This window comes from Arachis ipaensis, chromosome B10 (genome assembly GCF_059453495.1).
Source record: "Arachis ipaensis isolate K30076 ecotype BB chromosome B10, ASM5945349v1, whole genome shotgun sequence".
Classification (NCBI taxonomy): domain Eukaryota; kingdom Viridiplantae; phylum Streptophyta; class Magnoliopsida; order Fabales; family Fabaceae; genus Arachis; species Arachis ipaensis.
The window spans coordinates 7,852,440-7,865,000 of record NC_142435.1 but is presented as its reverse complement, the minus strand read 5'-3'; the positions used below and the strand labels follow the sequence as shown (position 1 = coordinate 7,865,000).

At 31.0% G+C, this 12,561-nt stretch overlaps 1 protein-coding gene across 1 annotated transcript; it reads left to right on the top strand.

Moving 5' to 3' along the window:
• The first annotated feature begins 3,679 nt into the window (after positions 1 to 3,679).
• BASS2 (Sodium Bile acid symporter family) lies at positions 3,680 to 8,680 on the top strand. Its single transcript, XM_088505017.1, has 13 exons — positions 3,680 to 4,246; positions 4,359 to 4,464; positions 5,135 to 5,255; positions 5,362 to 5,403; positions 5,488 to 5,601; positions 5,687 to 5,749; positions 5,975 to 6,102; positions 6,531 to 6,612; positions 6,856 to 6,907; positions 7,006 to 7,103; positions 7,182 to 7,340; positions 8,062 to 8,151; positions 8,260 to 8,680. Exons 1-13 carry the CDS (start codon positions 4,117 to 4,119, stop codon positions 8,335 to 8,337), a joined length of 1,263 nt encoding a protein of 420 aa, XP_088361143.1. The 5' UTR covers positions 3,680 to 4,116; the 3' UTR covers positions 8,338 to 8,680.
• The last annotated feature ends 3,881 nt before the right edge of the window (positions 8,681 to 12,561 follow it).

Sequence of the window (12,561 nt, the reverse complement as noted above, 5' to 3'; positions counted from 1 at the left end):
TAAGGAACAACCAATAGTAATAGTATACTAATACTTAGAAGAAACAAGAATTGATGAAATTAAATACGACATAGCAATTGGAAGTGGATACATACATTAATAAATGCCGGCAAATGGAATACGAATGGACCTACTTCCAAGTCATATAAGCATTCAAGCAGCACATTGCAATCTTCATCTTATGTTTCCAACCAATAGATTTATGCCACAAATTCACATACTTGAGCCTTTTTGTCCCCACCATGTTCGTATACATTTTCATACGTCCTAATTTTCCACATGACAAACAATTTCATGAGGAACATATTCTAGTGCTCTAAAAGAAAAAGAAAAAGGAAAAATTGTGGATATGGCCCCATTTCATATTCTGCTTGACTAACTACAAATCATCGAGAACTAAGTTAGCAATTTGCAAATACGTACATAAGAAGACAAAAGCTAAGTTGTATGTGGCATGAATAATATGTGAAGAGCTGAAAATGTAGAGGGCTTAAATGTTCATAATACATAAGAGAATCAGAGAATGTTGATGAGAGGAAATAATGGATCACTGTATGTTTCAAAGGTGAATTTTGTATTAACTTTCATGGTCGTAGAATTTGGATTGGCATATTCATAAGAGTGAGGATGTCTCTGCAAGAGATGTTGGCACTCAAATAAGCAATAGACTAACAATCTAAGAAATATAAGAATTAGGAGTAGATGATATATCTTGGGTACATGTTAAGTTCTTTATTTATAATATTTTGACTATGAACCTGAAAAACAAATTCAGGTATATCTGTGTGGAATATACACAAGATTGATATGATTAAGATTACGTTTTTTTGAGATAATACTCAATTTAGTTCTTGAATTTACCTGCGAGCCTCAATTTAGTCTCTAAAGTTTTAATTATTTTTATTTAGTCCCTAAATTTTGCGAACATAATTCATATTAGTCCTTAAAAAAATTTTTAATATACAAATGTTACACTGTCCTGTCGTAGACCGTCAGATGCCATACTAAACTTTGTAAAATGATATCGTTTTAGTTTTGACATTCAAATAACCCAAAAACAACATCGTAAGTGGTGTTTATTAAAATTTTACCTAACAAAATAAGTGATATGACGTCGTTTTTGAACTATTTGAATGCCAAAACCAAAACTGCATCATTTTACAAGTTTTAGCTATATCAGCATTTTATTAACGTTTTTGTATTGAAAATCATCTTAGAGACTAATGTGAGGAACTTTTATAAAGTTTGGGAACTAAATAGAAGCAATTAAAACCTTAGAAACTAAATTGAGTAAATTCAAAGAACAAATTGAGTATTAACTCCATAACAACACGTGTTATTTAAGTATTTAACCAACTTTTTTAGTATATTGTTACAATTAGCAACTTCCTCTTCCAAATGTGTCCTGCTTCAATGTCTCACATAGTTGCTACCTACTGCTAACTGCAACTTCAATATGGTGTCATAATCATTAGTAAATTGCATGAACGACATCGAATTGAATACATTCAACTAATTACTGCAATATGCCTGCAGCAGTTCCTGTCAACTAGCTAGCTACTCACTGCATGAATTTTAACTCTTATTTCATTATTTACATTGATAATTTTCATGGAAGCATCTACAGTAAGTGTTACATGTTAGTATATATATGAGCATATGTCAAATCAAAGAAATAAAAAGAAGGACTATTAATTACTTGCAAAGTCAATAAACTTTTTCCCTTTTGATTTCTTATAAGGCCTGAAGGAGTGTATGGACCCATGGATACATATGCACATGTCAATGGGAATATGATGAAGACTTCAAAAGCATATTACAATAAGAAATGGTCCCCTAACACCCCCCAGTAGCCAGTGCCATCATTGGAACCTTTGCTTAGACAACAAAATACTGTCAATAACTTAGTTCCAATTATGAGACTATAGTAGAGTAGACTTTCATCTTGGTTTCTGCTCCATTATTCATTGCACTATCATCAGTATTCTTTGTTAAATTTTGGAATTGGACTTGAATGTTTAAAAAGTTTATTAGCTAGAAACAAGAGTCCTAAACCCACCCTTAAATTGGACCTATAGCTATATTATGTAAAGGTAAGTGGGGCATTATGCTTCTACTTGCAACCACAAATCACTCAAGCATTCAGCAGGTTCTAGAGCTCAAAATTTTAATCATTGACATAGGCTTAAATGAATCTTCACTTCCCTCTTTGCAACTATACAAGCATTACAAGTTTATGACACACTAGAGAAGTGAATTCTTACCATCTTTTTAAATCATTTTTTAGCTATATTTATTATATAAAAAAAAATCATGTTAAGTATATACTAAAATCAGTTATCAAAATCAGCCACTAGTATAAAACGTATATTATAATACAAAATACATATTGAAAGTGAGTTAAATAACATATGTATTTATACACAAATACATAAAAAATATACCAATATAAATGCAGAGCCTGAGATATATATTTATGCTTAGTGAATATTGAAAATTGATGACAAAATTGGACAAAACAAAACCTGAAATATGAAATGTTGCAAGTGAAATTTCCTAAACTCTTATCAATATCCTCCTTTCTTTGTTTAGCTTTTAGTGTATAGTAGTATGTATATGTATATCATAGACTAGTCAACAGGAATAGCAGGTTGCCAAATGCCAATATGTAAAACATTGTGTACCATTTCATACATCAATTTTCCTGTATTGTATTTGTCAATTCTCAGTTTCATCTGTCAAATTGGATATATACTACCACTCAACTGTAAAGAGGCCCACTACTAAGTGTCACCATTCATTTCCATTGTTTTTTTTTCTTCCATGTGTCCCTCCTAGAAAGGTATGACTCATCACATAGATAATTTTTACCTACAAAAGTACGTTCAGAATTTTTTACTATTATGAAGCTGTTCACAACACATGATTAACATGCAGGTATTAAATAATTAATACTAGAGAGAAGGAGGGGGATTAAGTGATAATCTAACTCATGATGGTATAGTGATATATATTAATATATGTAGCATCATGATATGTTAACTAAGTTTAATTGTAAGATTTCATATTATAATTCAGACATTTTTTTTTCTGAACTTCATATTCTGATTATACATTGCAGTCTAAGATAGGTGACATGTATTGGCAAGAATGAAGCACTTCTTTGTAATATTGCAATTCTTCATGTCATTGACTAATTTCAAATGATATAGATCCTCAAAATATAAAAAAATATAAAAATATATGCTGAAATATAATTTAAATAATATATTTATTTATACACAAATATATAATAGCTAATTTTAGTATGTACATAATATTTTCTATTTCAAAAGTATGCCAAAAAAATGATTTTCTAAACACATTAAAAATAGATTTCTACTTTTGCAACTTTATATCTATGTGATATATATTGTTATTGTTCAATCCATGGATTTCTGTTAAACATGAACTTACAAATATGTAAAGTAAGAATGAATATTAGTGACAAGTGATAATAAAATAATTTACTAATTTGTTGAGAATTTTTGTATAAAATGAATGATAAATACATCTCAGTTAATACAAAATTGGAATGAGAATAGTCCTAATTGGTTAATTAAGTTTATCACATAAAAGGAATCATAAAATTTCTGTCTTTTTAATTTAATTTCTTATATTACATAAAAACATTAAACATGTTCTAACCCTGATAGCAATAGGGTAATAAAAGTCAAATTCTCAAATTTTCACAATTTTGGGATAAAAGCAGAGAATTTGTGCATGTACAAATGAAATTGGAGTGTGATCATTGAGTGTTTGATAAGGAGTTGAGCCTTATCAAAACAAGAAACGTGCTCCCCATAATTTCTTGCGAATGGCTGAATATGGAAAGAAACAAAACGAAAAAGGGGCGTCTGTGGTTCATAGTTTTCCACGCCACCATTCCCTCCATATCCATTATCCACAACACCATCACCCCTTTCTCTCTGTCATTCTCATAATAATAATAATCATCTCCGTTTCACTTTCGGAGTGTACTTCCAACTTCCCAGGAAACTGCATTACTTCACTTTCTGCCATTTAATTTTATGTCATACTTCTTCAAATCTTGCATGCTTTGACCACCACACGCCCATGGCTTCTTCTTCTTCTTCTTCATGTTATTCTTCAGTGTCTAGACTCATTCTCAGAGACAATAGGGTTCTCCCATCGGATCCTCTGTTTAGGTCAACGCCTTCAACTTCTTCTTGGAATACCCATCTTGGTACTATGTCATCTGACTTTTCTGCTGCTGGAAAATGGGCTTTGCTTATCTGAATGATTTTCCTATAAAGTTTTGATTTTTAGTTTTTTCCACTTTTTGGGGTGTCTATCAGATGTAAAAGGCGACATTTTTCTGCGGTATAATGGAACAAGCAGCTGTTCAATCCGGAGCGAGTTGCGGGGTTCGTTGACTCCCATTATCCATGAAGTTTCTAGAAGGTAATCTTTTGAAGCTGAGAAGCTCTGATTTTTGCAATCCTAATATGTGTTGGAACATTAGGACTTGTGGCAATCGCGGTTGACTTGATTGAATGAGAATCAGATTAGAGGTTAATGAATTGATACTGTTGCATCACTTACAAGTCATATATTGGTTGACCCCCCATAGTGTGTTAGAATCAAGAACCTGCTTGTGTTATATCAAACATATATTGGTTGGTCCAATTTGTGTTTGTGATAGTTGAATGGATAGAGGTTTAGGGTACTTTAGTTAGTATTCATAAGTTGAGAAAACGTAGTGAACTGTTAATCTCATATCTGAAACATGGAATTTATGTTTGGTGAAACAGTTCCTGAATCCTGATTCTATCTTAAATCTGGAACATGGGAAGGAAAAAACGAAAAAAGAAAAAGAAGAGGGAAAGAAAAGAAGCATTCTAGTGAGCATTTCCATTTGCTATGCTTCGGTTTAAGCAACTTGGTCATTGGTCCCTTTGTGCTAGTTATCTTTATGTTTGTACTAAACCTAATGGAAGTACTTGCATTGCTTTAGATTGTCCTGCTTTTACAATGGTATTCGCAGATAAATCTTTGGCTGTATCCTATTGCTGGAACATCTACTTTTGCATATTTTATCTATGTGGAACAACTTGTGTTTTTCTATGTTTAGAAAGTTCCAAATGTTGTGCAAGGCTTCAACAAATGTATCTGGGGATGTTCCTGAAAGTTCTGGGGGATTGAGCCAGTATGAGAAAGTGATTGAAACATTAACCACTCTTTTTCCTGTATGGGTAAGTCCAACACTTTCTTATTTCAATATAGCATCAGTACCTCAATCTTTTCTAATTTTTTGTTTATCGTTCAGTAGTCTGAAAGTTTGCTGATTTACATGGACAGGTCATCTTGGGGGCTATCGTTGGCATTTACAAGCCAGCTGCTGTAATTTGCTATGTCATTTCAACTACTTACATGGTTGAATGGAAATTTGTTGATTAACTTCTGTGACGTTGTGGCTTTTTCCAGGTAACTTGGTTGGAGACAGACCTTTTTACTCTTGGTTTGGGTTTCCTTATGCTGTCCATGGGCTTGACATTGACGTTTGAGGATTTCAGGCGATGTTTGCGAAATCCGTGGACAGTAAGGGACTAATCACTTATCTAAAATGGAAAATGTATACATTAGTTTCTCCATTTTTATTTTTATTTTATTTTTTTCTTTGCAGGTCGGTGTAGGGTTTCTTGCACAATATTTGATCAAACCCATGCTAGGCTTTGGCATCGCAATGGTACTTTTTATTAATGATTCATTTGGTTGGACCTTTAAGTTTCATATATCTCTGTCCACCATTTAAATTAGATTTTGAAATGTGTTATGTCTGCTTATATCCTATGATGTCTGCTGAGAATGTTGTCAAAACAATGATATCAACTGTAATAGACTAATTGTTATTCCAGTAGTTTGCATCTCAATCACCACGCATAATATTCTAACATCAATCTCTGATTGTCAGACTCTAAAACTTCCAGCTTCTCTTGCAACTGGTCTGATTCTGGTCTCGTGTTGTCCTGGAGGTCAGGCATCCAATGTTGCAACATACATATCCAAAGGAAATGTTGCACTTTCTGTTCTAATGACAACGTATGTTTAACAAGTGTATGCATTCCCTTGCTTGCATTTTCTTCTTATTTGTTTCACACTTTTTCCTAGGTGGTCATCAGTGAAGCTCTTGTTATGACTCTTTTCTCTCTTAAGGTGTAAATTTTGTCACTTGAGTAGAAAATTTTCTTTCATTAATGTTCATGGATAGAAACTGGAATCAAGGGAGAAAATGTGGATAAAGTTAATATATTTAGCCGAACTAAATCAACTCAATATAGAGGTTTAAGCTATGCTTGGAACATGGAAGTTATATGTTTAGCTTTATCATCATTGTATTTTATTGTATCAAAGCAATGAACTTCTCCAGTATACACTAATGCCAGTATGCCATTAATTAAGAGAGCTTTTATTCTGAGATACTATTTTGGGCTTCGGAGAGATATAAATATATCATTTACTGTCCCCAGGTGTTCAACTATTGGAGCTATCATTATGACACCACTCCTTACTAAGCTTCTTGCAGGCCAACTTGTTCCAGTTGATGCTGCTGTAAGTTATAGCACACTTATCTTTTAGCCTCCATGAAAAGAATGTTGCAAAAACTTTTCTGCAAAATATAGATGTTGGATTGTAGACAGGATGCCTTGTCAATCTATAAGGCATACTCAGTGTTCTGCTTTATATACGGAAGTTTTCCCATCGTTTGAGTCACGGAAATCCCCACCCGTATGTGTTAATCTCACTCATGTACTGAAACTTTCATTTTTATTTTTTGTTTTTTTTCTTCTTCAGGGTCTGGCTATTAGTACCTTTCAGGTTGTTTTAGTCCCAACAATCGTGGGAGGTAAGAAATGGATCTTTCAAGTTTTATGTTATATTATTTGGTTGGACGGTAAGTTAAATATAACTTGACGTAAATTTTTTTTTTTTTTTATCTGGCAGTTTTGGCAAATGAATATTTTCCCAAGTTCACTGCAAAGATAATCACTGTTACGCCTTTGATAGGAGTTATTCTAACGACCCTTCTTTGTGCTAGCCCCGTAAGATGAATAAGTTTTCCCTACACCAAGATTTGATAACTACACCAATATTTGATAACTAGAATTTATACTCTTCAGATTGGGCAAGTTTCGGAAGTCTTGAAAACTCAAGGAGCGCAGCTAATACTGCCGGTTGTTTTCCTACATGCTGCAGCATTTGCTCTTGGTTATTGGGTTTCAAAAAAATCATTTGGGGAATCCACATCCCGCACAATATCTATAGAGTGTGGGATGCAGGTAAATCTTTGTTATCTTCTTTGGAACTATCTATCTGGTTTGAGCCCATTTTCAAATTCTTAAAATGTCTGGAGTCTATTTGGATAAATAGTTTCTTAAGCACTTTCTAGAAAATAACTTTTGAAAAGTAATTTATTGGTAAGATATTCTCTGTTTTGATGTGAAGTTACAAAAATATATGCTTTTAAAAATCTCTTTTTGAGAAGTTAGATATGTTAACTTCTTGAAAAGCACTAAAAGTGACTTTTTGGGAAGTTATATAAGCTACATAGCCAAACAGAGGAAAGTTAGAAGATGAGAAAAAGTTAGAAGATGAAACTTTTTTGCTTACAGAAAGTCTTGAAAGAAGCCATAAGTTATATGATTTATGTTCCTTTAGTTAATTATATCATGTCTTTTAGAGTGGATTTTTAATATTTTAGCTTACAGAATTATATTCATTCCCATTGATAGTATCTTCTTGTGCTTGCCTACAAAGGAATTTCAGAAAAATTGACATCAAAGCACACATTTGTGAATTTTTCATATCTTGAATATTACTCAATAATTAAGAAATAATATTTAGATCAACAGTGCAAGATGACATTGAGCTGCATCTATAATACAAACATTTATATTCTCAATTGATGCTTATATTTGTGCGTTTTCAAATATTTATGGAATCAGAATCAAGGTAACTCTCCAGGTCTTTAACCTTCTATTTTTTATTTTTTATCTGCAGAGCTCCGCACTCGGATTTTTGCTTGCTCAGAAGCACTTTTCTAACCCTCTTGTAGCTGTTCCTTCGGCCGTGAGTGTAGTTTGCATGGCAGTGAGTTTGAATATTTTCTGATCCTAGACTGTTTTACTTACTATTATTCATGTCTTGTAAAAAGAATTAGGAATCTAACAATTTCTAATCTTCACTGTTTTGATGTAGCTTGGAGGGAGTGCTCTTGCTGTCTATTGGAGGAATAGGCCAATCCCTCTTGATGACAAAGATGACTTCAAAGAATGAGGGAAAAACAACAAAATCATGGCTTATCTTCAATGAATTCCATGCCCTACAAATTGTTTTCCTTTTTATATTAGGACACTATTTTTGTTTCCTTTTTAAAATTGTTTTGAATCTACTAGCTAAGCAACAATTTATAAAAAAGAATTTCGGATAAGTTTAGGACATTTTCAACAAGCATGCCCCTTATGTGGTATTCTTTTTGGGGTGGTGGTCTTTTTTTCTCCATCATTTGTTAGAATCCAGAAGATGGACAGAATTTTGGAATGATGGGAAATAATATCTTTGCATGATGTTCTTTTTGTGGCAAACAATATTTATACCATAATTACTGGTTTACACATTATTTGTCAGTTCTTTTGTTTTATTATTATCAGAAATGATATAGCAAATGGTTACATAAAGGTATTTGCTTTTTTGTTTTGTTTTTCTTCTTTGTTCATTTTTCTTTTTTTTTTTTGAGACTATTTTTTCCTTTATTTCCTATTTGCAGTATTCATGGTGAGATTGATGTAGTGTGAGTTAATCTTGTATGTGCAATTTGCCTAAAATCATTTATTTATGTTTAATAATGGTGAATTCTATTTAACTTCCTCTAAAATAATATGTAAGTTATCTTTCATGATGCGTCACATTTTAATTGGTCATTATTTTAACCATAGTTTGGTTATTTTGTAATTTATTATTTGAGATTGATAATGGTATAATTTCTTAAAATATCAAAATCCCACTTCTGTTAATTGAAGCATATTTTTACTCTATTTTTTTTTTATCACGTATTCCAAGCATGGCCGTCGCGTTCGTGACAAGAAGCGCAGTCGTCGCGATCTACTGCCCTCTCGCACAATCTCTCTTTCTTCAGTGCATCATCCTTTAAGGACTTGGTTGAATTCCCGTCGCCCGTAATGGTTAATTTGGTTATTAAATTTTTCATTAAAAAAACATATCTTTATTTAATTAGATGATGAAACATATATTCATATGTAAAATATAATATAATAAAATAAATCTATTCAAAGTACTTAAAAGTATAATTAAAATCAGGAATATATAAATATAATAGTAAAATTTGTACTCTAAATAAGTAAACATATTTTTTATCATACATAAATTATTTAAAAAAATGAATAAATTATTAAAATTAATAATACAAGTTTAAAATGATAAAATTCAACTTTCTTACCGTATTATTTATAGTATTTTTATCTTTTAATTTATTAGTATTTTATTATTTAATTAATGATTAAACAAATTATTTTTTTGAGAAATTATTTTTTGTATTATTTTAAAGAAGAGACCAATATAACAGTTTAAAAAATAACGTAAAAATAATATCTTAAATAAAAATATTTAATATTAAAATTTTAAATACAAAAATAAATTGTATAGATATTTAAGAGATAAATATAAATTACACGTCTAAAATAAATAAAACAGACAAAAATAATTCTCTAAAGAATAAAAATTTTATCTCTTCTTTAAGATAATACAAAAATATCTTAAATTTGGTTATTAAATTTTAAATTTATCTCTTAAACATCTATACAATTTATTTTTGTATTTAAAAATTTTAATATTAAATATTTTATTTAAAATATCATTTTTACGTTATTTTTTAAACTGTTATATTGATCTCTTCTTTAAGATAATACAAAAAATAATTTCTCATGAAAATAATTTGTTTAATTATTAATTAAATAATAAATGACTAATATATTAAAAATTAAAAGAATAAAAATACTATAAAAAATACTTGTAAAAAAGTTGGATTTTATCATTTTAAATTTGTGTTATTAATTTTAACAATTTATTTATTTTTTTAAATAATTTATATATGATAATAAAATATGTTTACTTGTTTAGAGTACAAATTTTACTATTATATTTGTATGCTCCTAATTTTAATTATACTTATAAGTATTCTAAATAGATTTATTTTATTATATTATATTTTACATATGAATATATGTTCCATCATGTAATTAAATAAAAATATATTTTTTAAAAATTTAATAACCAAACTAACCATTAATTACGTTGGTAAGGAGTGATTTACGACAGAAAGAGGAATAAGTGAGAAGACAAGAGATAGCGATGACGTCAACACTAGCTATACTAGAAATGATGGCGAAGTGACGGGTGACGGAAATTCGACGACTCGTTAAGGGATGATGCACTGAAGAGGGCAGTAGATGGTGACAACGTCAGCACTTCTTGTCACAACTGCGACGGCGATGCTTGGAAGGACCGAAGCTTCGTGATGAAGAAAGAATGGAGGAGTGAAAATGTGCTTCAATTAACGACGGGAGTGGAGTTTCGATATTTTAAGAAATTATACCATTACCCATCTCAAATAATAAATTACAAAATAACCCAATTATAGTTAAGATAATGATCAATTGAAATATGACACATCATAAAAAATAACTTACGTATTATTTTAGAAGGAGTTGGACAAAATTCACCTTTTGTTGTGATAAGTGTGAGTAGGATATGAGGTGGATGTCCATTTCTTAATGTTGCTTAGGATATCAAGAGAGATTACCATTAATGAAGTTTGAAAAAGGTGACCCCTTATATGTATATAAACAGGGGTTTGCTTTAAAGCAATATACACTACAACAAAAGCAATAAAACACTCTTCTCTCTCTCTTTCTCTAATTATATTTCTTTATTTTATTTGTTACCTCTTTCTTATTTATTTATTTAGTTATTTTATAACACGTTATCAACACGAGACTCTGATCAAATTTTAGGAAGACTCCAAGTAACAAATTTTTATTATGTCGAATCTCTTTCATCTTGAATATAATGCTTTTGATATATCTAAAAATAATTATTTATCATGGATACTAGATGTTAAAATCCATCTTGATTCAATGGATCTTGGAGATACCATTAAGGTTGAAAATAATACATCCCAGAAGGATATAGCCAAAGCCATAATTTTCCTTCGTTGTCATCTTAACGTATGATTGAAAAATGAATATCCAACATTAAAAGATCCTGCATATCTGTGGAAAGACTTTGAAGAAAGGTACAATCATCAAAAGACGGTGATACTTCCTCAAGTCCGATATGTTAGAGAAAACTTTCTCGACCTTCCATGTCTCAAGTGTGCTCCTACAGCAGCAGTATCGAGAAAAAGGATTTAAAATTTTTTTGAGCTAATTTCTTGCTTTCTTGTTGCTGAATGCAACAATGAGTTGCTCTTAAGAAATCATGAAGCGCGCCCAGCTAGCGCCGCGCCATTTCCTGAAACAAATGCGGCAAATTATAACCTCAGAAGAGGTAAATGGCAAGATTTTGATAACAAGAAAAATTATGAAAGGAAAAGAAATTATGTTCATAAGAAAAGATCTCACCAGAAGTGGGATAAAGAAAGAAACAATGGGCAAAATATATCAATTGAGGATAAATGCTTCCGTTATGGTGGAAAGGGCCATTGGTCACGTACCTGTCGTACCCCAAGGCACCTAGTTGATATTTATCAAGCATCCTTGAAAAAGGATGACAAAGGAAAGGAAACAAATTTTGTTTCAAATGATGAAAATTCTACCACTCATTTTGATGTATCTAATTTCTTTAAGGATTATGAAGGAAATATTGGCTATTTGATCAATGATGGAATAGTTTGATATATGTATGTGTTTGTTAAGTATTCATGTGAATAATTTTACTGTGCATGCACTTCTACTCATTTTATTATTATTATCATTTGTTTTTGAAGAAAAATGGCAAGGACATATTCTGAAGATATTTGCCTTGCGGATAGTGCAAGTTTGCACACTATTCTTAAAAGTACTATATATTTTACCTATCTTGTGCCAAAAGAGGAGTATGTTAATACTATTATTGGCTCAAGCAATGTGATAGAAGGCTCCGGAAGAGCTATAATTTTGTTTTGCGAAGGAACAAAATTCATAATAAATAATGCACTGTTGTCTACCAAGTCTCGAAGAAACTTGTTGAGTTTTAAAGATATTTGCTGAAATGGATATCATATTGAGACTATAAATGAGGGAAATCATGAGTACTTATGTATCACAACTCATGATTCAAATAAAAGAGTTATATTAGAAAAGTTGCCCTCACTTTCATCTGGGTTATATTATACCAAGATTAGTGCAATTGAATCACATGCTACTGTAAACCAGAAGTTTACTAGCCCAAATGAATTCATAACTTGGCATGACCGATTGGGTCATCCGGAAACAACCATGATGC